At 38.5% G+C, this 26,750-nt stretch overlaps 1 protein-coding gene, 1 long non-coding RNA gene and 1 other non-coding gene across 3 annotated transcripts; 1 reads left to right on the forward strand and 2 right to left on the reverse strand.

Moving 5' to 3' along the window:
- Nucleotides 1–6,415: 6,415 nt before the first annotated feature.
- Nucleotides 6,416–7,478, reverse strand: LOC119725722. Its single transcript, XR_005270725.1, has 3 exons — nt 7,418–7,478; nt 7,094–7,184; nt 6,416–6,575 (listed from the first exon to the last, which is right to left on the reverse strand). It is a non-coding gene; the product is annotated as an uncharacterized LOC119725722 (long non-coding RNA).
- An 11,533-nt stretch (nt 7,479–19,011) lies between these two features.
- Trnaa-agc lies at nt 19,012–19,085 on the forward strand. Its single transcript has one exon. It is a non-coding gene; the product is annotated as a tRNA-Ala (tRNA).
- A 59-nt stretch (nt 19,086–19,144) lies between these two features.
- Nucleotides 19,145–22,124, reverse strand: LOC119731785 (N-acetylglucosamine-1-phosphotransferase subunits alpha/beta-like). The gene is made up of 4 exons (XM_038205057.1): nt 22,086–22,124; nt 21,602–21,708; nt 20,272–20,362; nt 19,145–19,255 (listed from the first exon to the last, which is right to left on the reverse strand). The coding sequence occupies exons 1-4, from the start codon at nt 22,122–22,124 to the stop codon at nt 19,175–19,177; spliced, it is 318 nt and encodes a 105-aa protein (XP_038060985.1). The 3' UTR covers nt 19,145–19,174.
- Between the last annotated feature and the right edge of the window lie 4,626 nt (nt 22,125–26,750).

Raw genomic sequence — 26,750 nt, forward strand, 5'->3', positions numbered from 1 at the left:
CCTGTAGTACTATCCATCGTCTAACGCCAATGTAAAAACAACGTTGATTTGACGTAAAAAATAAGGTCGGAAATTGAGTAAAATGGACGTCCGTCCAACGTTCATACCAACGTACAAACAACGTTTGGCCAACGTGAATCAGCAATGCAAGTTGCCGTTGGACCGACGTTAGTGTCTGACGTTGGTCAGACGTAGAAACACGGTTGGGAAATATATGAAATGACGTTGATCCAACGTTAACGCCAACCTACAAACAACGTTTATATGACGTAACATATAAGGTCGGAAAATGGGTGAAATTACGTCCGTCCAACGTTCATACCAACGTACAAACTACGTTGACCCAACGTCGGACCGACGTACATTTGCTGTCTGGGTCACAATAACCTGCAGCAGACCCCGGCGAGACGGTGAGCCGTTGGCAGCGGCTCAAACTAGGGTCAGAGGTTATACGATATAAATTATGTAGATAAGGCATACGTCATGGGGATACCCTATTTTATTCACAGCGACGTCACCGAGCCGCTGCCAGCGGCTTGCCGTACGACATGTACAATTTTTGTTTGCCGCTGTCAGCGGCTCGCCGTAGCGAAAGAGTTCAGTCACTCATCACTACACAATGTATTGTCAATTGATCGAAACATTTTCTGACACTGTGACCAAGTTCCTTGCCCTCATGAATGTCAATGCTGTGTTCTGTAAGCTGTGTAGAATCCTTCATGTTGTGAAAAGGGCTGGAAAGTTCAGTCTGAGAACGATTCGATTCAATATGCAACCTGATGCCACTTCCGCGATGTGTACGAAGTCTATGGAGAAGTCAGGGGTGATATAAATCATAAATCAATTTAGATTTTGCCTTCACCGACGTATAAACACTGTATACTCAGTGTGGTACCGATACCTCCCGAGTGAAAGTTGGAAAAAATGTTTCTCAGTCCTAGATTCATGTCTTATCATCATTTTTTTTCAACAAATGACCTTGAGATGATATATGAAGAGGCATCAGATTGCAACATTTGTTCCATTGACTATCCGGGCTTGTTGAACATGGCTGCAGTGACAACGCTCTGTAAAAAGCGGCCCGGCATCTGTGATGACTTTTTAAAATTCCATTCAGTGAGTTCAAAATGAAGACTTTAGCCTGAAATCGAAACAAAGGAAAATTTTGTTTTGTTGTGGTCATAATAGCTTTATTGTTGGACGGTTTCTTATGAAATTAAATCTCGTAATGGTAAACATACTGACGAATCAGTGAACGAAAATTCAATTTAATACATCTTGTATTTCTGGAGTTGTTGCCCCCATAACGAGTTCGGTGGTAGATAGCGAGACCACTATTTATGTGGCGCGCCCTCTAATGAAAGAAAATCAAAGTAGGCATTGGTGCGAGACCATTAGTGGTGCACCCTATCAAATAAATTCCAATAGACAACAGTGATAAATGCTCATACTTCAAAGATCTTTTAGAAGTGTTCAGGCTGCACAGAAAAATGATGATCAACGTGTCATCTTTTTTTTTCTTTTCAATTTTTGGTGGGTTGACCGATGACTTTTCGATACCACCCCTAGTGATGTTTCCCAAAGTGGAAAGGTAGCCATCTTGAAAACGGATCCATCCACAACATGGCTAAAAAGAGCCACTTTCGGACCCGATTGCATACAAAATGCTCTGAATTGGGAGCCCCAAGTCCGGACCAGAGATGTAAGTATTGCCATTATCTCTTCAATTTCCCAACTCCATAGCTCTCAGAGCCCTCTAACATAGAAACATTTGAGGGTATAACTGTTATTCAAAAGCTCTTCGGACGGATTTATTTTGGCCTATTCACATAAGTGCAGCCGGTGAATAGGCACGTAATCTCACACTTAAATAAAAAAAATACTCACTACAAATGATAAGACCAAAATAAACTAAAATACAAACCGAATGAAAAAGAAAGTCAACGCCCATTGGCTGTATTATATTGTAAGTTCGGCCAGTGATCGGATTTGATGTGTTACATAAGGAGAGTCAATTTCGTGAGAAACCGTCAAATAACAACTGAAAGTTTCTTTCGAGAAAGGCGCACTATATAAAACTAATGGTCTCGCACCGGCACCAAGACAAACGTGCGCCTGTGCCTACTTTAAAATTCGTTCAAAAGAGGGCGCGCCACATAAATAGTGGTCTCAAAGCATCAACACTGACGATGCACTAGTGAACAAAAAGAACAAACTAGTTTTCGATCAACTACTCAAGAAATACGAGATGTATTAAACTGAAATGTTGTGCTCTGTTTAACTACGATGTGTTACAGACGGAGTTTGAATATAACGAGGAACCGTCTTATAATACAAAGATTATGATCGTAACAATGTAGTGCTTTACATGCGAAACATCAATGTTGACTCTCATTGGTCCGGCACAACACGACCACTGTTTAGAGTTGTTACGATTAATCTTTCTTTTCTTTTTTTCTTTTTTCCCCCGTTACGTACGGCACATTTCCGCGGGTTTTCTCCTTAACGGTTTACGATATGAACTTGTAACTTTCAATATATATCGACCCTCGTCCTAAGTGGTGCATATTATTCTGACGTCAGAATAATGTCATCTGGTGTCAAATTAAGAGCGACTAGCCGAAAAAGCGACCAATTACTTTCACTCTTGAACGAAATAATCAATGATGTTTGTAATTTGTAAGCAGATAGACCATCGACTGACAGACATTTTTTTTGTCGTGTACGTGAACTCGTTTACTTCCGGGTCTACTGGAAGGTTAGTGAATGCACCAAAGCTCGATGCAGATCAAAGCAATGCCCTGAATGATGTCTTTTATGCATTTCAGTATAGTTTTATTAGTAATTTTTGAGGACATCTAGATTTTGTTTTAGGTAGTAATCCAATTCAATTTAGTTGATTTTCAAAAATATTATAAGGTATAATTGTGTTTGAAAATGTAAATGAATGTTTTGGGTATTAGTTAATTTGACAGTAATTGAAAAACAATTCCTGTCTACCAATGGAGCAATGTTACACTCATAACACGCAAACGACCAATGTGAAGGAAATAAATCACGCAAATATTGACAACAGGTAGAAGACAGAATTCAATTTTCATTAGGTTTTTAATTGTTTAAAAATGTCCAATGGAAGTAACTATTTGTTAATTACACGTAAATCATTTACATATGATTTAACATAACTGGCTTCCTTTTTGTTTTACCAACAATAAAGGGGCTTTGAATGGACTGGATGCAAGTCTACCACCTTGATGTAAGTACTTGATGCAAGTTTTTTTTTTTTGAAGTTTGCTCAAAGCCATGAATTTCTTAATGTATGCTTGGTACTCCAATTTATCAATTTTGTTTACAGAACCATGTTGAAGAATTAATAATAAAAAAGGGAAAAATTAGGCATAGGGCAGTTTTATTACATATAATATGGACTTTCTTTTGCTTGCAAACATTGACCGCCATTTTGTATGAGTTGCCAATTTTTTTTGCATATTATTAACAGCCTCGTTACGTAAGAAAGAGAAATCTTTGTTAGTTTGTTGGATATCTTTTATTTTCGATAATCCAATGGAAACATGTATGGAAACTTTCAAGTACTATTATTTATTTTTATGCAACGTTGAACTTGGAAGTTGGCAGAGAAAGATGTATAGTTTATGCAACTGGTATGGCATTTGCCAAAAGATTCAAATTTCCAAAGTGCACAATATATATTTTCTTATATTTGCGTTTTGCAAAGCAACATCACAGGCAGCTTCGTGCTGATTTTCGTTCACTAAAAAAAACATGTTTTGAGGAGCATCTACAGTGTATGATATTGGGAATTTATCGCAAAACAAAACCTCCACCCCACCCGCCCCCCCCAAAAAAAACCTCCACTGCCCCATCAATCACAGATTTCTCCTCCCTATATAGCAATATTAAACTTGTACCTGCAATGCCCATATATGCATATATACGTAAACTGCAGGTAAGCATCTATGTACAATAATAATAAATATTTCACTTTAATTTTACTGTAGAAACAGTGTTTTGACCCCAAAACCACATTAGTATAAAACCCATCACCTTTTAACTATTGTCAAAATGTTGACACAAAATAATAAACATTTACATTTGCCAACATGTCTAAAATGGAAAAAGAATTAATAATATACATTTTCCCTCTAACGTCATTTTCAACAGCTCAGGATGTGAATAAAGAATAAAGAATAATTGCGACATCCCTTGAAAGACAAAGCCTCAAAGACAAGTCGAACATTGAAGTGTGTCCTTAGTTTGTGCTCCAAGTGACATTTGAAATGGGTCTATTCTAAATTGACACACAGGAATATGGATTATACAGGGCGAGTCAAAAAGAAAGTGACCGAAAAAGAAAAAAAAATACATAGCTCTCTCCATTTTAAAAAAGAACAAGGGGATAAAGTACAGGTAATCGACTAGTAACTGTGAAAATGTCACTCAATATACATACTCTATTCCCAAGTTATGACTATTTTAACCTAACAATCACAAAATTCAGCTGTCCACTATACTGATCATTTACCGTTCTACGACCTGATGAATACCCTTAAATACAATGAAACATGGACATTCTCCCACCTCCATGAATGAAAGAAAACTTGCAAATGACAAAAAAAAATACCACCAATATTTCAGAAAAAAAGCAGAGTTGTTCCTCATATTCCAAACAATAACATCTGACAGAAAAAAAAAATGTTTCAGTCTTGACTCAAAACAATGATTGAAATCCTGTTGTATTTTAAACGCATGTCGGCTCAATAGCAATCCATGAACAGAATAGGTTCTTTGAATAAAACATGCTTCACTTCTAATAGATCGAATAAATGTCACATTTTTTTCAGACGAGTGGAGGAACATGCTTTTTTAAGACATACTTCATTGTGTATTAAAAGCGATTGCTTTTTAAGGAAAAAATTATCATTATTCCAGGTTCTTTCTTTTTGACTCACCCTGTATTAACATTCCTTCACAAGAAACAGGACAACAAGACCAATCCATTAAGCTCAATAGTTTGACCAATCACAACCATAATTGTTCAACCAAATGTCCAATGACAGTCCGGCATGAGCGCACTTTCATATGACGCGCGCAACTGTAACATACAGTGTGGCTTTGGAGAGGCGCACATTGTTGTTGCTGATGTGCGCAGTGGGCGGGTCTTATTGGACCGGTCATTTGCATACGTGCACCCCATAACACACCTAGTCTGAGTATCAGCTGTTGTCCAACGGAGCCATCTCCGTATCCAATGTCTAATATATATGAGTAAAGCCAAGTTATTTATATAAGCTGTTGTCCAACGGAGCACTCTCCTTATCCAACATCTGATATATCTGAGTAATGCAAATTGTGTGTGACCGCGTGCACCAGCCAATCAGAGTCGACTTTAAAATTTGTGACGTCTTCTCGATCAGAAATGTGGACTAAGCTGTTGATTGGTCAGTTTGGCTGGCATATTTTTGTTTATACAATACTTAACAACGGGTTACAGAAGAACTGATATAGAAGGCGCCTGCTGAATGGTCAGAATCTCGAGGTCAAGGCGCAGTCGTGCTTTCCATGATTAATTGCCGAATCTGCGTAAATATCATAGGACGCTTCTGTTCAAGTGGCAATTCCATAGACTACAACAGACTTTCTAAAATACCGCAAAAACCATTGGGTATGAAGATAGGATTGATAAATAAAACTCGTCAAATTATGTCTCTCACAAGTTTCTATTTAGAAAAGCAAAGTTTTAGAACTCATCAGCTTTCGATGAAAAAAATCAAGTCGTAAAAAATAGTTTTCTTCTTTTAATCAAGTCTTGAAGGTCAGTAAAACCTTTTTGTTCGTTGTATTTTAATAAATTATTGCAATATATCCCAGTTTCGACGTTCCCTCAAAACAAATCTGGAAGAAGCATCATTATATACTGACATTATATGCAAAAATATACAAAACAAATCTGTCTTATAACACCAACAAATTAACAAATTTAAAGTCATTCTACTGTTAGATATTACTGTCCAAGTACTGAAAAACTATTGTGCAATGCAGTGTACGTTCGGTTAACTCAAATATTTTTGGGGGATGAGTTTGCTTGTTCCACTTTCAAACTTATTAGAATGCACCTTGGCAGTTTCTCTTTGCAGTTTATTTGAAACTATGTAAAAAAGCCGTATCCTGTCTGAGTGATCCCCGTTTGCTATTTCCCAGGTTTGCAGCATTGCTAATGTTGCTAGCATCGTGACTTTGAGTGTGATCCCTGGCTACATGGCATATCTACAGGTTTATGGCTTCTGACTGGTGTCCCTTGAACAATTACATTGACAAACTGGGGAACCGCCAACATAGGGCTGGATAGCCCAGTTGGTATAGAGTGGCGGAACGGCAATCTGGAGGTTGCAAGTTAACCGCTACCATTTGATGGCACGGACAAGCACTGTACAGGTTTTTTAGTTCTTTTTTTACGAGTCTTTCTTTTTGGTTAGTCATACATGCTGAACCTTTTCCGCAACTTCACTCATTTTCGTGCGGCGCCTTGGACAGCAACGCCTCCGTAATGCCACCAGCTACAACAAATAAAAAGAAAGAAAAATGTTTGGGAGCAAAAAAGAGAGAACACTTTTTGGAAACAGTGCAATCAGGGAACCTTAAAAAAACTATTTTTGGCCCACCCCATTGAAACTTCAAATGAAAGAGGCACCCGGTAATACCCTGCAAAACCTCGCGAAACATTGAGGTAAACCTTGAGATAAACCTTGAGGGTAAATCTCAAGGTAAAACTCCAGGTAAACCTTGTGATAAGGAGGGTAACTCTATCGATGGTAAACCTCGATGGTAAATCTCGAGGTAAACGTCCAGGTAAACCTCAAGTTACCCCTTGCTGGATTTTGCATTTTTCCCAAAGCTGATAAGGTTTGTTTTAGCCCCCAAAGTTCTCAACAAAGCAAATGGCATCCACTGCTAGTGTAATTACATCGATGTGGGGCTTAAATCACTATTAAAATATATCAAGCAGTCGCTTTTCAGACGTGGGACTCATTTCCAAATTCTGGGACAGAAATTCATGGGAAAAATATTTGCGTACCTGACGGGAGCAAAATGATGCTATACTGAAAGCAATCAGAGCAAATAGGGAGATTTGTGTCCAGAACCTGAGCCAGTCACGATATCTTCTCCTGCAGTGAAGAAAAAAAATGTTAATGATATGCGTCCAGGCTCTGCAACAAATTAAATGTTTTTCCAACAAGTCCCTGTGTGTATTAAATTAGCGTTAAAATTCAAGCTGCAAATAATTAACTATTTGAAAATTTTACTCTGTCCAAATGTGGTAAATGTTTTAAGGTGAGATTCTACATGATACCAAATGACATTTTTCTGTTCCTTGTTTTGATGTAATGCCTTGCTTTACCATTCCCGTAGTTCATCTACGTGTAAGAACCGGTTTCTGTACTCACGTGGCAGCTCAAACTATACTCTCGTGGCAGCTCAAACTGCGAGACGATCGGGAAGAGCGCTTCATAGAAATCTTGCAGCACGGCTTTCACCATATACGCGTCGGGACTGGCGTGATCAATGTTGTCATTCAAACAGACAAATTTTCTGCAGGAGCGAAGGAAAAATATTAAATAAAAGCAGTGGCACAACTGAGTGCGGAGCGGGGGGGGGGGGGGGTATTAGAGCCCTGTGTTTCCCCTCAGAGTTTGAAAGTACAAAATGAACTTCTTCTTGACTAAACCCAATGAATGACCCAACGCCCCCATTCCCTTCCCCCCACCTCTAAGTCTTCCTCTCCTCTCACCCCCCCCCCCGGAAAATCGAACCCCAGTTTATGCCAATATACATTTTCCCGGGTCATCAGGTGGAAAAGAACTGGTGCACTTAGCCCTTTTCACACTAGAGACTCTCAACCTGGGTTGAACTCAACCCTGGGCGACCCCAGTGCCGCCCCAGGTTTAGTTTTTGATTTTTCAACCCTGCGTTCAACCCCTTATCGTTTCACATTTGTTTCATGCAAATCAAGTTTATCATGCTCAGTTACTAATGCTCTGAACCCTGGCAAGAATTTCAACCAGGGGTTGAAAATCTTAACACTGGTCTGGAGCAGGGTTGAATTCAACAAGTTATTATGCTTGAAACATTGTTGTTACAATTTTGATAATAATTGTATGGAAGTTTGTGGAGAATTGTCACAAATGATGGCCGCTTCAATAATCAAAACTGTTTAAACGAAACCCAAATTATAAAAAGGACCTGCGTTCACCTTTAATGCAGCCTTCCTTTGAGTTCAACCTCAATAGCAGAAAGCTAACGATGTTTTAAACTTATTTAATTTAGAAAATCTTGAAGCACTTAATACTTGATTACGTTTGGGGCACAGGTAGTTAAGCTTTCACTTTTCAATGACTGGCATTGTTGATTTAAACATTTAAACGGTTCTTAAAACATTCGCTAAACGTTTACAAAATTATACGAAAAGTCACATCCTTAGAAGGCAAACAAAAAACTATGACACTTTGACCTCAATCGTTGATTAAGAGTTGGCAGAAACTGAAAACAATTTACATGTGTATTTAGAAGAAAAAAAAAATGTACCATGACCCCAACACACCCAACATAATGTATAGGCACCACATCACCTGATGAAGTGAATTTTGTTCACACCAGCTTCATCATGCAACAGTGCGGTGATAAGTGGCATTACTATTTACGTTAACTCCGTGTTGAATTGTCATTGCGACCGAATTTTCTAGCATAGAAGACACCTAAACTATTTGGCAACGTTCTGACTTTTCTCATCTGCGACCATTCACCAGTTTACATGTTGAGGTAGTGCAAATGTTGAAGTTTGATCCATTTGGCTGAGATTGCAGTGGTAAAACATTTGACAGTCATGGCGGAGAGTACAGGATCGAGGCTGACAAATGATGATGATTTCTGGGAAATGAAACCGACCGATTGCCAAACTTGCGACAACAACTTGGAAGGAGTCAGCATTTGGTGCAATTGGGACAATCGCCGTGAATTCATGCATCATGTGCGCCCTGGAGACAGACTTGAGTTGATCAAAAGCAATCTGCCACATATGCACTTCTGTGCCATTTTCAATTCCTTCAATAGATTGGAACCCTTGGGCTGGTATGCAGTCCAATTCTCCAATCATGCCAACGAAGAGTGGGGAGCGTACTCAAAGGAAAATACTTTCTTGAATGTCAGTCTCCCAGCCAGTAACCATGTAACTGTATCTACCATGGTATTCCTTTTTGATGACGCTAAAGTAAGGATCAACAACTCGAAGGATAAAGACTGGCCACCACTAGGCCCGAGACATATCAGCAAGGAAGTTACGTATCAGCTCAAAGAATTACACGATAAAGAGTTTGGTATTGAAGTGTACGCGTGTAGAAATCAGTTCATAGACAGTGAAGACTTTGTGAACTACTGTCGATATGATAGAGATCATCAGCATAACTACTGCAGAGACAATAATTACGGGAGAGTAAGCGAATGGTACAGCAAGACTAATATCGAGGGCTTTATTCATGAAGTTCGCGTAGGAGACAGGCTGGAGTTCACATGCAATTCTACGTATGAGCGCTGGGGCATCTACATCGGCCAGTGGAGGGACGACTTGGATCAAGTAGTCCTCTTCGCCCATGGCGACAAAACGAACTCAGCAACGTCCACAGGGAGACTCAAACCAAAACTTTGGGTTAAATCCATACGGATACATGTAGTTGATGGATGCAATCAAGTCAGAATCAACAACGAAGACGATCGGGTTTTGCCACCGTTAGACAGGGAAAATATTCTCCAGGAAATCAGTCGTCAGTTGTCGGGCAGGGTGGGCAGGCACTACAAATGCAAGGTTTTGTTCAAAGACAGTGAAGGCTTTGTAAACTATTGTAGATATGATGACGGGGGCATTAATTTTGGGCTAGTCAGTGACTGGTGCGAATGGAGGAAGTCATTGCCACGGTTGCATGTGGGTGACAGACTGGAGTTCTTTCGCACCGCTCGGCCGTACACGCACTGGGGCATCTATGCTGGCGAATGGGAGTTTCGCCACGACCAAGTAGTCCACTTCGCCCCGGCTGACGGAAATGGGAAAATCTTCTCCAAGAAAAAGATTTCTGGTTCAGGGTCCTCAGCGAAGGACAAACCGGTACTCTGTGTAGGCAACATCTGGACATTTCCGGGAAAGGTCAGAATCAACAACGAAAGAGATCACATCTGGCCACCGTTTCACAGGACGTACATTTTAGATGAAATCAAGCGCCAGTTGAAAAGTCAATCAGATGGCAACAAGCCGGTGTATAATGTTTTCCGCAACAACTGCGAGCACTTTGTGAACCATTGCCGGTATGGGAGACATCGCAGCGACCAGGTAACCCCCTTTTCTAGGATCCGTGACCGTTTGACGAAAGGGCATTGAAGTCTGAGGACAGTTTCAACAAATGATCGATTGCATTCAGCAGCCATCCTAGGAACAAAACTACTTTAAATAAGGGAATAAATGTGTGCTCCGGAGGTTTTTATCACTCTGTTTTTAATACCGCTTAGAGTCTGGGTGCTGATAATTACCCGAGCCGGAGGCGAGGGTAATTATCAGCACCCAGACTCTAAGTGGTATTAAACAGAGTGATAAATACCGACGGAGTACATATTTATTCCCATTCATAAATACCTTTTCGGTAAAAAAAAATCATATAATTCGTTCAAAACATCCCGATTTTGTTCAACAAATTCACTTAATGCTTTTTGAATCATCCCTCCTGCAAAATAATGGAGTGTTCAGCTGGCGAGTAAGATGAAAACAACCCTTTTATGGAGATTGACGCGCGCGTATCATGTTCTATGCGATGTCGCGCAGAACGCACCTGGCGCGTTGCGATTTGAATTTAGAACTATAAAATTCTAACTCCCTGGTAGTGTTGCGCATGCCTATGTGAGGATTGTGAACGTTCAACCAATGAAACGATAAGAGGCACTGGATTTTTAGGAGTCCACATTTTATTGTGACACTGGAAAAGTGTTTAAGACCAGCTAGCCATGTCTTTATCATCCGTTTAATACCGGCCACGTGACGGGCTCTCGACCAATAGGAATGGCTAAACTGTCTGAGGTATTTATGAATGGTAATTCATTAACAATGATCACACAAGAGGTCTACTTAAGCGTATACGCGTTAAAAAAGTACACACCTCAAAGATTGCGCTGTACAAACTATTGAACAATGTTTGATTTTTTGTTTACCTAGATGCAAAATAAATTGTCCTAGAATTTAAGCACACTATATCTCATTCATAACAAACCCTCTAAGATATTCATGGATTACAATGTTTTTATTCAACTACTAGGAATCTGCAAGAATAGATTTTTATGTTATAAGCCTAATCTTTGCGATAATGATGTATTTAAAAAAAAAAACCTGGCGCAGCATGTGGGACAAAAGGGGACCTTTTCTTTGACTACATGCAATAGCTTTTTGTTTAGACATGTTTTGTATGCTGGTTTGATTTTCACATGTTACTTCAAGCTGTATTTAGCCTGCTCTGGTTGATCCAAATATCCCGAGACATTATTCTCTGCAGGCTCAGATTAAATATGAAACCACTTTTGTATTGTTGAGAAACAAAAATGGTTTTCATCTGTATTTCAAAACTTTGTTCACTTTGGTTGATTTGAAACATATTGTACCAAGCTTAGACCATATTAGGCTCATTGTACATTAACCCTCCTGCTGTTTGATCAGTGACAGACAGTCAAAGAATCAATCCTCACCCTGCCATGCCTTTACACAGAGAAGTCAATAAAAGTCAGATTATACTTCGAGCAAGCACTCTGACTAGTCAAATCCAGTCAAAAGACAAAAGCAGGCACAAAATCAGCACAGCTGGCTAATCAATTACCTACAGTTTCAGCAGAGCTGTATCAAGTTACACCAATAGTCACAGTCAGTCAATCCTGCTTTAATACATACATGTAGGCTGGGAGCTCTTAACTGTTTGATTTGTCAATTGTACATACGCAGATGACTCTACAATAACATGTAGCTCCTCAACATTAGACGAAATCGAGAGCAGCTTCAACAAAGCAATGCTTAGATTAAACGATTGGGCAACGAGAAATAGGTTAACAATCAATGCTTCTAAAACCAAGGCCATGCTCATTTGATCAAAACATAAGATTGCTTCGAATGACTTGAACATTTTTATTGGTGACTCTTTAGTTGAGAAGATCAGCTGTTTTAAATATTTCTTCCATTTCTTCCAAACAAGGTATGTTGAATAGAATTCGTCTTTGTATTCCAAGAAATAGTCTTTGCACTCTTGTTCATCGCCTATAGTCATGTCTACTCTATATTACTGTTGTACATTCTGTCTGGTATGGGGAGGCCGATATAAAAAAAAATCACCACGAAAAAGACACGCTCAATAAATTGCTTATCAGAGCCGCCAGACTAATTTTTAGTCTGTTTTATTTGATTTTCTCAAATTTCTTTTATGTATGTTTTTATACATTATTTTTTTCAATTTTTTTTTCCGTATTCATGCCTATTGAAGTTTCTCTGTTGGCTTATACATATGCACTTGAACCTTTTTTTTGGTTTTGTTTTCTTTTTTAGCACTCTTTTTTAATAACATTATTTTACTCAGAGAGTTGCTTTATTTTGTTGCTGTCTTGCCTTTATCTTTTTCTCAGATTTTGCTTTTATGTTAAATGCATATTTCATTTTTTTTTTCTTTTTAGTAAGCCCTCAATTTTATAAAATTCATATTAATTAGTTTATTTTAATGCAAGGCCCTAATGAAAACCAGCTTCTTGCTGTGAAGGTTTATCCTGGATAAATACAGGAATAAATATACTGTTTACAACAGTCACTTGATTGATTTTGACTGAAAGGACAACTTGGCACAGAATGTATGTTTGCATGGGAGGGTTTTATGCATTATAAATGTCTGAAATCCATTTGAGTTTCTGAAGTAACAGCTTTTACTTGTTTTAATCAAAACAACCATTTTTTGTCTTCGTCGGTCGAAGCCACAGAAAAAAAGTAGCAGCAAACATGTATGCCAACTAAACCCCTCCCCCTTAAAAGCTACTCCATTTCTGAGCCAAAGCTTGGCCAGCCCTCCACCTTTAATAAAGGAGGGGTGCATACATTTAAGAAGATTGACTGGAGGAGAGTAAACCTTTGGTATTCCCTCCTGTCGCCTGCCAAGATTTCTTCGACTGACTTATCGGGGAAATTTATGATGCAATTCATTGATTTATAAATTAATTGGGAAATTTCCACTGGATTGTATGTTAAAGGGAATATACAACATTTGTAAGCATCGAAAAATAAAACTACCAAGTTTTTGCGAAATACCTTAACAGGATGTTGGTAAATGACAGTCTAAAGCATCCTGTAAAATTATGGCACCTGGTATACTGTCATTTTCAAGAAAAGTGGTATTTTTGTATCAATTTCCAACGCTGATCGGCCGATCAGCATTGGAAACAACTGGCTTTTTTTCAAATACTGGCCCCAATTGACCATTGCACTTGTTTGCAATCGATTACAAACCTATGAACGGGTACGAGCCAGCTAGACTGGTTCCCTGACCTTACAATTCCCCAATGTATGTAAACTGCTCTGTTTCTTCTTATATGGATTCAGGGAACCAGACTACAGGAAAATGATCGTTTTTCTTGGTTTTTATAGCATTTTCGAACCCAAAACCTCCAAAAAGTCAGTGTAACTATATTTGCTTTATATTTCCAACCCCCCAATTCCATCCATTTCTGAAAATTACAGCAAAAGCAAATGATGTATATTCCCTTTAAGTGAAATGGTCTGACTGATAATTCTTAATGTGCATATTTTGTGGATAACTGATTAACTCTGCCGAATAAGAATACAATGGCTTCTAGTTGGACTTTGTGTCTGTTTTTTGCAGGCAATTGGATTCACTCCTACATATATGAAGCTTTACATTGTGTATATATTTATGTTAACATGTACCAGTAGATGACATGTACAAATTAATTAAGTTCTAATTATAATTCATGAAAAACATGATTTTATGACCATTTGTACACTTTTGATATTAATTTTAGTATTATGTAGATTTTGGTTGTTTTAAATTTAGTAAGAAATTTAGAAAGAAAACGTCAGTGCACGGTGCTATATGTGTACCCATGTAAGGTGCTGTGATTAAGCAGTGAATATATTTTTTTTTTGCATTTTTTTCCCCACGGGAATGGAGAATAGGTTTTTCAGGCTACATTAGCATGTTTATCTTTGAAATATATTTATTATAATTTGCAAATTCATCTGTCAACATTGATCTTGTGCACTTCCAGTGTTTAATTTTGTTCTTTATCAAACAATTTCATTTCAAGCCAATTCAAACCATGAACACACACTTTTGTCCTGGTGTATTGGATTTTGTCTTATGTACGCAAAACTGTGCTTTTCAGAAATCAAATTTGTCTCATGCCACACAATTTAATCATCATTTTGTTCAATTCGCCATACTTTATTATGACGTTTTCAATAGAAGGCATATAACGCGCTGATAAGAGTCATTAAATTCCATCTTTATCCTTTTTCTGCGTCAATTTAATGTGAGGTCCAAATTTTCCCGTTTTCTGAAATCAAAATTCCGTTTTCTTAAGATTGAAAATTCCGTTTTCTTCGGGTTTCGTAAAAAACAAACACCACGATCACTAGACGTCAATGCACACATTTTTGTTGTTGTTTTTAAGGGATTTATGTTTGTTTTTACTGTAACTTGTTCAACATTGTTTCTGAAGTCTCTCTGTTGGTTTATACATGCACCTGAACCTTGCATTGTTTGGGTCCTTTTTAGCACTCTTTCTAGTAACGTTATTTTACGCAGAGAGTTGGTTTGTTTTGGTTGCTGGCTTGCTTTTATCTTTCTCAAATTTGGCTTTTGTATTTAGTGCATATCATTTTTTCCTTTTCTTTTTTAAGCCTTCGATTTTGTAACATTCATATTATTAGTTTATTTTAATGCAAGGTCCTTATGAAAAGCAGATTTATCCTGGATAAGTAAAAGAATATACAAACTGTTGACAACAGTCATTTGATTGATTTTTGACTGAGACAACAACTTGGCACAGAATGTATGTTAGCATGGGAGAGTTGATGCATGTATAAATGCTTGAAACCCATTTAAGTTCATGAAATCCTTTATTTTATTTTCAAAATCAAAACAATATTTGTTTGTCTTCATCGGTCCGCCTCTGGTGGAATCCTCCCTCCCCGTTATCAGAAATTCTTATCTGAAATGAGTATTCAAATCCTAAACTGGGAGTTTTATCTCTTTAAAGTGGTAATCTTAATGATACCCTTGGAATTCATTGATTCTTGAGCTCTTCATCAAGCAGTTCAAATTGTTACATCTCACACTTACGAAACTGTACTCATTGTATTTGATTCCTCGTTCAATATCGATGATTGTGTTTACATTGTTCACATTATTTTTGGTTGAAATAATAATTATGAGTATTGAGTTGTTCCAGTTGAAGAACATACGAACTGTCCTGACTGGTTTTATTACTGTTGTTCACATCCTTTACAACTTAATACAAATCCTTTCAATAAGGTTTCAGAGACCTTCTTCTCTTTCAGCCTTTACAATATCCCACAACATATTGCAAACAAAACCCAACTCATAGCGAAAGCGCAATATACGCCCGAAACGACGTCAACATTCATGTGAAACATTACTTTTATGTACTGTTTCATACGACTTGTCTAGATTTGTCTAGAATGCATGGAAATTTGTGAGTGCCTGAAAAACATCATTGTCCGGTAGAGTGTATGATCGTCTGTTTTGAACAGCGCCCTCAAAGAAAGATGGTATCAGCCCCTCTCCCCCCCCCCCGCGCCCTCATAGAAAGATGGTATCAGCCCCTGAGCCAATGACCTGCAGTGATACTACATTGTAGTAACAGTACATGCACCAAAACCTTCTTGATATCCATGCAGAAAAGAAGCATTGCACTGAATGATTTATGTTTCTGTAATCCATTTCATACCAAGTTTATTTTCCAAAGTATATTGTGTTTTAAAATTTAATTGAATGTTTTGAGTATCAGTTAATTTGACAAAATTGAAAAACTATTCCCGCCTATTAATGTTACACTCATAACACGCAAACGACTAATGTGAGGGAAATAAATCACACGAATATTGACAATGGGTAGAAGGAAGAATTCACTTTTTATTTGTTGTTTTTTTAATTTGATTTTTAAAAAGGGTCAAATGGAAGTATTTGGTGTTTTTTTTTTTCAAAATTATATCATTTACAGATGCTTTCAAATAATTGTCCTTCCTTTTTGTCTTATCAAGAAAAAGGGGGCTTCGGATGGACTGGATGCAAGTCTAGTACCATATAAGTACATGAAACAATCAAACGGATAAAGAGGAAATTATCCGTTTAATTTTGTTTTAAGTTTTCCTAAAACCTGAATTTCTCAATGTATGCTTGGTAAATTTCTCAATTTGTCTACAGAATCATGTTGCAAAAGTATTCATAAAATGGGGAAAATGAGGAGCAGTCCAACCACAGCCATTCGACAGTCACAGGCGTCGTGATCCCCCCCCCCCTCCCCTCCCCCAAATGAATAAAGAAAAAAAAACGGCTTGAAGTCATTTTGCTGTTAATTTAATGGGTTGGGTGGGGGTGGGGGAGACAAATGTCCCTGTCAACCCTCGAAAAATGATAAATCGTGAATATACAAGAAAAGACAGGGTTTTTTTTTTGGGGGGGGGAGGGGGGAATGTGCTTTGCCCCCCCCCCCCAAGAAAATTCCTGGCAATGCCCATGATATACATTTCTCTCGTTTGCCAACATTGGGCGCCATTTTGTACGAGTTGCCAAAAGAAAATGCATAATTATTAACAGCCTCATTACGTAAGAAAGAGAAATCTTTGTTTAATATCTTAGTTTGTTGGATATCTTTTATTTTTGATAATCCAATATATATGGAAATTTTAATTACTATTCTTTACTTATTTGCCAAGTTGACCTTGGAAGTTGGCAGAGAAAGACCTATAGTTTATGCAACTGGTATATCATTTGCCCAAAGTGCACAATATATATTTTCTTAAATTTGCATTTTGCAAAGCAAAAACACAGGCAGCTTCGTGCTGATTTTCGTTCACTAATTTTCTTTTTGAGAACCATCTACAGTGTATGATATCGGGAATTTAGTTTAACAAAATTCCCCACCCCCTCCCCCTCCCCAAAAAACCCTACCCCATTGCCCCACCCATCACAGATTTTCCTTTCCATAAATAGCAATATTAAACTTGTACCTGCAATGCCCATATATGCATATACGTAAACTGCAGGTAAGCATCTATGTACAATAATAACTATATGACTTAAATTTTACTGTAGAAAAAGTGTTTTAACCCCAAAACCACATTAGCATAAAAACCCATCACCTTTTAACTATTGTCAAAATATTGACACAAATAAATGCAATTACATTTACCAACATGTCTTTAAAAAGAATTAATAATATACATTTTCCTCTCACGTCATTTGCAATATTTGGTATATTAGGATGTGAACAACAAATAAATAAATTGCGATATCCCTTGAAAGACAAAGCCTAAGACAAGTTTTACATTGTGATGTGTCCTTAGTTTGTGCTCCAAGTGACATTTGAAATGCGTCTGTTCGAATTTCACATTTGTCAGATGAGGGAAGAACATTCTCCTTCAAGACATACTTCATTGTGTATTAGGTAAATGTCCAATGGCAATCCGACGTGTGCACTTTCATATGACGCGCGCGACTGTAACATGCAGTGTGGCATTAGAAAGGCGCACATGTTGTTGCGGACGTGCGCAGTGGGCGGGGCCTCATTGATCAGTCATTTGCATTTGTGTACCACATAGCAGACCTAGTCTGAGTCGCAGCTGTTGTCGATGTCCAACGGAGCATTCTCCTTATCCAACATCTGATATATCTGAGCAATGCAAATTGTATGTGACCCCGTGCACCAGCCAATCAGAGTTGACTTTAAAAATTGTGACGTCTTCTCGATAAGAAATGTGGACTAAGCTGTTGATTGGTCAATTTAGCTGGCATATTTTTGTTTATACAACACTTAACAACGGGTTACAGAAGAACCGATATAGAAGGCGCCTGTTGAATGGTCAGAATCTCGAGGTCAAGGCGCAGTCGTGCTTTCCATGATTAATCGCCGAATCTGTGTAAATATCATAGGACGCTTGTGTTCAAGTGACTATTCCATAGACTACAACAGACCTTCTAAAATACCGCAAAAACCATTGGGTATGAAGATAGGATTGATAAATAAAACTTGTCAAATTATGTCGTCTCACAAGTTTCTAATTAGAAAAAGCAAAGTTTTAGAACTCATCAGCTTTTCGATGAAAAAAATCAAGTCGGAAAAAAGATTTTCTTCTTTTAATCAAGTCTTGAAGATCAGTAAAACATGTTTGTTCGTTGTATTTTAATAAATTATTGCAATATATCCCAGTTTCGACGTTCCCTCAATACAAATCTGGAAGAAGCATCATTATATACCGACATTATATGCAAAAATATACAAAACAAATCTGTCTTATAACACCAAAAAATTTAACAAATTTAAAGTCATTCTACTGTTATATTTTACTGTCCAAGTACTGAAGAACTATTGTGCAATGCAGTGTTCGTTCGGTTAACTCAAATATTTTTTGGGATGAATTTGCTTGTTCCACTTTCAAACTTATTAGAATGCACCATGGCAGTTTCTCTTTGCAGTTTATTTGAAACTATGTAAAAAAGCTGTATCCTGTCTGAGTGATCCCCGTTTGCTATTTACCAGGTTTGCAGCATTGCTATTGTTGCTAGCATCACGACTTTGAGTGTGATCCCTGGCTACACGGCATATCTATGGGTTTATGGCTTCTGACTTGCGCCCCTTGAACAAATACATTGAAAAAATGGGGGGCCGCTAACATAGGGCCGGATAGCTCAGTTGGTAGAGCACCGGAACAGCAATCCGGAGGTCGCAGGTTCAAATCATGTCCCCAGTCAATTTCTCTGTTCAACTTTAAAGAGCAGTTTGAAGTTTGAAGCACTGTACAGTTTTTTAGTTTTTTTTACGAGTCTTTTTTCTTGGTTAGTCATACATGCTGAACCTTTTCCGCAACTTCACTCATTTTCGTGCGACGCCTTGGACAGCAACGCCTCCGTAATGCCACCAGCTACAACAAATAAAAAGAGAGAACACTTTTTGGAAACAGAACAATCAGGGAACCTTAAAAAAACACCTCTTTTTTCCCACCCCACTGAAACTTCAAATGGACGAGGCACCTGGTAATACCCTGCAAAACCTCGCGAAACATTGAGGTAAACCTCCACGTCAACCTTGAAATAAACCTTGAGGGTTAACCTTGATGGTAAACCTTGAGGGTAGTTCTTGAGGGTAGACCTTAGAGGTAATTCTTGAGGGTAAAGCTCTAGGGAAAACTCCAGGTAAACCTTGAGATACGGAGGGTAATCCTCGAGGTTTAAACCTCCAGATACACCTCAAGATAAACCTCAATGCTAAACCTTGATGGTAAACCTTGATGGTAGACCTTGATGGTAAACCTTGATGGTAATCGTTGAGGGTAAACCTTGAGGGTAATCCTTGAGGGTAAAGCTCTAGGGAAAACTCCAGGTAAATTTTGAGATAAGGAGGGCAATCCTCGAGGTTTAAACCTCCAGATACACCTCGAGATAAACCTCAATGCTAAACCTTGATGGTAAACCTTGATGGTAAACCTTGAGTGTAATCTTTGAGGGTAAACCTTGAAGGTAATCCTTGAGGGTAAAGCTCTAGGGAAAACTTCAGGTAAACCTTGAGATGAGGAGGGTAATCCTCGAGGTTTAAACCTCCAGATAAACCTCAATGGTAAACCTCGATGGTAAACCTCGATGGTAAATCTCAAGGTTAATAAACCTCCAGATAATCCTTAAGATAAACCTTGATTGCATACCTCGAGGTAAACGTCCAGGTAAACCTCAAGTTACCCCCTGCTGAATTTTGCATTCTTCCCCAAGCTGATCAGGTTTTTTTCAGTCCCACAAGTTCTCAATAAAGCAAATAGCAGCCGCTGCTTGTGAAGTTACATCAGTGTGGGGCTTAAATCCATATTAAAATATAGCAGTCACTTTTTAGACGCGGGACTCATTTCCAAATTCCGATACAAGAATTCACGGAAAATTTTTTACATACCTGACGGGAGCAAAATGATGCTATACTGAAAGCAATCAGAGCAAATAGGGAGATTTGTGTCCAGAACCTGAGCCAGTCACGATATCTCCTCCTGCAGCGAAAGAAAAAATTGTTAGTGATATGCCATCCAGGCTCTGCAACAAATTGAATGTTTTTCTCGAATACATATTAACTTTCGAGTATTTATTGTAATGAAAAAAAAAAATCTTTTCTATTAAAAACAAAAACAATTCACAAAAAAGCTTAAATTTTGGATCCCATTTTGTGCATGAACTGATCCACCCTGTGAGTAGGAGGGTAGGTGGGAACAAGTCCCTGTGTGTATTAAATTGGTGTCGGGCTGTAAATAATTAATAATTTGAAGTTATTACTCCATGGACTGATTGTTTTTCAGTCGATGCCACGAAGTGAATAACTTTGTGACAGAAAAAAAATAGCTATTTAAAAAGCAAAATCTATTTCTGACAGGTGAAACAAAAAACTAGCACAGGAAATACATCCTTTAGAAGTACAATCCTTTATATTAACCACTACCCAGCTGAGTCCAACAAGATCCATCATCAAATTTTGGGTCACATTTTGTTGATCCGAAAACCAAATATCATTTTCTCTAGCTTTTGAATTCAGCTGATATTGGGTTGTGCCCTTCTTCCTATTTATAAAAACAAACACTGTATACTGAGTGTTGTTCCGAGTTATTGTGAGCAAAAAATACTCGGGTGGGACTCGAACCCACGACCTGCTAACTAGGGCAGACGTCTTACCACTTGACCACCAAGCTTGCCGGGGTCAGCTGGCTGGTTCAAATCCCATAAAGCAGTGGGTACCAGTACCACAAACCAAACTATTAATTTACATGTGTATTAAATTTTGCGTCTGTGTGATGTAAGTTCAAAATTGGGTTTTAACCTTCAACGACATATTTTTTTTGTTTCATTCCAAGTCGTGTTTTTTCTCACAATTACAGTACACAATTAGGCCCTTTAACAACAAATATGTCGGTGATGGGCAAAACCCAATATTGAATTTACATCACCCCATGCATAATTCCATCTTATGAATATTCATTGGATTCACTCTACAAAAGCTGTTAGATGCTGTCAAATTTAGGATGGTCCTCACACAACACTTACAGCAGAGGTAGGATTACAGTTTTGAAAGTCAAAGCGCGAAAGTGGTATACACAACTTTCATACTTTGTCCCCGTTTGTGGCAGGTCATGCTTGCTATGCTATGTCAAAATGAGGAAAATTTTCAAGGTGAGATTCTAATTGATGCATACCAACGTGACATTTTTCTGTTCCTCGTTTTGATGTAATGCCCTGCTTACCATTCCCGTAGTTCATCTACGTGTAAGAACCGGTTTCTGTACTCTCGTGGCAGCTCAAACTGCGACACGATCGGGAAGATCGGCTTCGTAGAAATCTTGCAGCACGGCTTTCACCATGTACGCGTCGGGACTGGCGTGATCAATGTTGTCATTCAAACAAACAAATTTCTGTAGGAGCGAAGGAGAAATATTTAATACATGCAGTGGCATGACTAAGGGTTTGGGGGGAGGGGTATGTGAGCCCGACGTTTCCCCTCAGAATCTGAAGGAAGGCAAAACATGAACTTCTTATTGACTATAAAACCCAATGAATGACCCGTCCCCCTCAACTTTCCCGATCCCGTCTCTTTTCTTTCTCCTCCAAACCCCCAAAAATTAAGCACAGTCGTTTGGCAATGGGACTGCCGAGCTCAGGGTTGTTATAAGTCAAGAAGGCTCAAAAGCAAGATTTATTAATAATGATTTATTTGTCATATATTCTTACCTCAAACTTGAGACAACATTTTGGATTGTAATAAGCCATGAAATGAACATTTCTTATTAACTTACTGAAGTTTATTTTGTTATATGATAACTGGAAAATGTGAGACTTTGATGGTCGGTGAAGTTCATTTTCTCTGTAAAGGTGTCTCCCCCAACAATTATCCTAATTGTGATGGATGAACCTTGTGACAGTATTGAAATGGAAATGTAAGGTAAGGCCCCCCCCCCCAAAAAAAGTCTTCGGTTTCTGGTATGGAGCTTGCCCAAAAGTGGTGCACCGATGCAGCTGCTTTTTTTTTGCTTCAAATGTCGGCTGATAACTGTAAATGATGCCCGACTAAATTTAGTACAAAGCATATGGCAGCCCAGAGAGGCCACATAAAGCTTATGCTCGATCTTAACCCCATCTAAAAAAAAAACCTTAAAATTGTGCAGAAGCAGGATTTCAGTCAAGCCAGTGAGTTTGGCGATTTTGAGACATCATAATGACATTGGAAAAAAAAATTGCCGACGCGCATGGCTACAGCGACGCGCGCGCATTCCAGATACCGGAGCCTTTTTTGTGGCCTAAACAAACATATATAATATGAAACTTAGATCTCAATTATTGATTAACTATTAACTGGCGAGAAACTGAAAACAGTTTACAAATGTTTATTCGGGAAAAAAAAATGTTGTACTATGGACCCAACACACCCAACATATTTACAGGCACCACGTCGCCTGATGGTGAAAGTACGTGAAGGCACATGTACATACATATGGTACTGTTTACACTAGCCTAACTGAGTCACTTTGTGCTGATAAGTGTCATTACTACTCACGTTATCACGTAGTGCAAGTGTTAAGGTGTTGATGGTAACCAATTGGCTGAGATTGCAGTGGAAAACCTTTGACAGTCATGGCGGAGAGTACAGGATCGACGCTGACAAGTGATGATGATTTCTGGGATACGAAACCGACCGATAGCCAAACCTGCGACAACAACTTCGGAGGAGTCAGCAATTGGTGCAAGAGGGACAATATCTTACAATTTGGTAGATTCTTACGTAAAGTGCGTGAGGGAGACAGACTTGAGTTTGTCAATAGCAATCTGCCGTATCTGCACTGCTGGGCTATCTACAAGTCCTTCAGTGAATTGAACCACACTTCTGGGTCTGCAGTCACATTATTCAATGATGCCTATAAAGAGCTGGGGGCGTACTCAAAGAGAAATCCTTCCTTGAATGTCAGTGTTCAAGCCAGTAAAAATGTAATCGTCGTTACCTGCATCTTTTCCTTTTTATTAAAGCCAGGCAATAAAGTAAGGATCAACAACTTGAAGGATAAAGACTGGTCACCGCTAGGCACGAGACATATTCGCAAGGAAGTCACGAATGAATTCAAATACTTACACACGATAGTTGGAAGAGCGGAAGTGTATTTGTGCAGAAATCAGTTCAAAGACAGTGAGGACTTTGTGAACTACTGTCGATACGATAGAGATCATCAGCATAACTACCGCAGAGACAATAATTACGAGAGAATAAGCGAATGGTACAGCAAGACTAATATCGAGGGCTTTATTCATGAAGTTCGTGTAGGAGACAGGCTGGAGTTCAGATGCAATTCTACGTATGAGCGCTGGGGCATCTATATCGGCAAATGGGGGGACGACTTGGAACAAGTAGTCCTCTTCGCCCATGGCGATGAAACGAACTCAGCAAAGTCCACAGAGAGACTCAAACCAAAACTGTGGGCTAAATCCATACAGAAACATGTAGTTGATGAATACGACCAAATCAGAATCAACAACGAAAGCGATCGGAAGTGGCCACCGTTAGACTGGAAAAGTATTCTCAAGGAAATCAGTCATCAGTTGTCAGGCAGGGCGGGCACGCACTACGAATGCTCGGTTTTGTTCAAAGACAGTGAGGACTTTGTAAACTATTGTCGATATGATGACTGGCGCATTAATTTTGGGCTGGTCAGTGACTGGGGGTTATTACCTGATCATAGGATGCGTGTGGGTGACAGGCTGGAGTTCCATCAAACCGGTCGAATGTACGAGCACTGGGGCATCTACGTCGGCAGATGGGGAGCTGACAACAACCAAGTAGTCCACTTCGCTCCGGCTAACGGAAACGGGAAACTCTTCTCCAAGAAAAAGAGTTCTGGTTCAGGGTCCTCAGCGAAAGACAAACCGGTACTATGTGTAAACAGCATCTGGATATTTTCGGGAAAGGTCAGAATCAACAACGAAAGAGATCACATCTGGCCACCGTTTGACAGGACGCACATTTTAGATGAAATCAAGCGCCAGTCGAAAAGTCAATCAGATGGCAACCAGCCGGCGTATAATCTTTTCTTCAACAACTGCGAGCACTTTGTGAACCATTGCCGGTATGGAAAACATCACAGCGACCAGGTCAGCCGCATTACTAGGATCCGTGACCACGTGATGAAAGGTCACCGAAGACGGTTTCAACAAATGAAAGATTGAATTTGGAAGCATCTTTGGAACAAAACCATTTCCAATGCTAATTCATTAACAATGAATCCACAAGAGGTCTACCTAAGCGTATACGTGTTAAACAAAAGCACACACCTCCAAGATTGCACTGTACAAACTACTGAACAATGTAAGTTGAATTTTTTGTTACCTAAATGCAAAATAGATTGTCCTAGAATTTACGCACACCATATCTCATCCGTAACAAAAGTTTAACCCTCTAAGACATTCATGGATTACAATGTTTTTATTCAACTATTGGGAATCTGCAAGAATAGATTTTATGTTATTAATCTTTGCGATAATGTTTTTTAAAAACATGGTGCAGCATGTGGGACAAAAGGGGACCGTTTCTTGGACTGCCTGTATTAATAGCTTTTGGTTTAATAGAAGCGTGTGTTTTGTGAGCTTGTTTGAATTCTACATGCAACGGGTATTTAGTGTGCTCTGCAAGATCAATTATTCTGAGACATGTTCTTTGCAGGCTCAGATTAGATATGAAACCACTTTTTTAGAAGCAAAAATATTTATTTTGCAGTCTGAACAGTCATAGACAGTAAAAACAAATCATCCTCTCTCCCTGCCATGCCTTCTACACAGGCTGGTCAATAACACTCAGATCATATTTTAGCACTGTAATAGTCCAATTCAGAGAAAAGAAAATGCAGGCACGATGTTGGCACAGCTGGCTTATCAATCATCTACAGTCAAAACACAGCTGTATTAAATTACATAAACAGTCACAGTCTGTCAAATCTGCTTTATGTACCCGGTAGGCTGGGAGCTCTTAACGGTGGAAAACAGTCACTTGATTGATTTGACTGAAAGGACAAACTTTTCACAGAATGTAGGTTTGCATGGGAGGTTTAATGCATGTATTATAACTGGTTGAAACCCACTTGAGTTTCTGAAGATTTTTTTCTTTTTCAAACCAAAACAATATTTTTTTGTCTTCATCGGTCCACCTCTGGTGGAATCCTCCCCCCCCAGGCCACAGTAAAAAAAAGTAAACTAAACCCCTCCCCCTTATTACCTACCCCATTCCTGAGCTAAAGCTTGGCCAGCCCCTCCACCTTGAATGAAGAATGCATACATTTATGGTGCAATTCATTTGATTTGTAAATTTATTGGGGAATTTCCACTAGATTGAAATGGTATGTTTATGTTAAGTGATACGGTCTCATTGTATAGGCTATGACCAAATATGTCTTAATGTGCTTACATGAATGTATTTGATAAACTAATGAACTCTGTTGAATTTGATTACAATGGCCTCTACATGTATTTGGACTTTGTGTCTGTTTTTTTTTCAGGCAACTGGATTCAGTACTTATATGAAGCTTTACATTGTGTATATTTCTATCTGACTAATACTCATATGTTAACATGTGCTAGTAGATGACATGTATAATTCATGAAAAACATTGATTTTAGTTTTAGTTTTAGTATTATGTAGATTTTATAAGATTTGAAGGTTTGCATGGTGGAAAGATACTAAGACAATATAAGTTTGCAGTACATGTAGCACCATGTGAATAAATCTCTTTTGTGAGTATGTGTATGTGTGGTGCTGAAAAGAACCGGGGGGACTCAGAGTCCCTCCAGTTCTTTTCAGAACCACACATACATGTACTCACAAAAGATATTTGTTCACATGGTGCTACTGCAAACTTATCTTGTCTATGTAGATTTTAGTTGTTTTAAATTTAGTAAGAAATTTAGAAAGAAAACGTCAGTGCACGGTGCTTTATGTGTACCCATGTAAGCTGCTGTGATTAAGCAGTGATTTTTTTTTTTTGCATTTTTTTTCTTTACGGGAATGGAATATAGGTTTTCCAGGCTACATTAGTATGTTTATCATTGAAATGTATCTTTTGTAATTTTCAAATTTATCTATCAACATTGATCTTGTGCACTTCCAATGTTTGATTTTTTTTTCTTTACCGAACAAGTTCAACTTTAATTCAAGCAAATTCAAACCTTGGGCAAACGTTTTTGTCCTGGAGTATTTGATTCTGTCTCAAGAACGCCAAACTGTGCTATTCAGAAACTAAATTTGACTGTTGCCACACAATTTAATCATCATTTTGTTCAATTTTGACATACTTCATTATGACGTCTTCGATAGAAGGCATATAACGTGCTGATAAGAATCATTAATTTCTACTTTATGCT

The sequence above is a fragment of the Patiria miniata genome, unplaced genomic scaffold, assembly GCF_015706575.1.
Source record: "Patiria miniata isolate m_02_andy unplaced genomic scaffold, ASM1570657v1 HiC_scaffold_1, whole genome shotgun sequence".
Lineage (NCBI taxonomy): Eukaryota > Metazoa > Echinodermata > Asteroidea > Valvatida > Asterinidae > Patiria > Patiria miniata.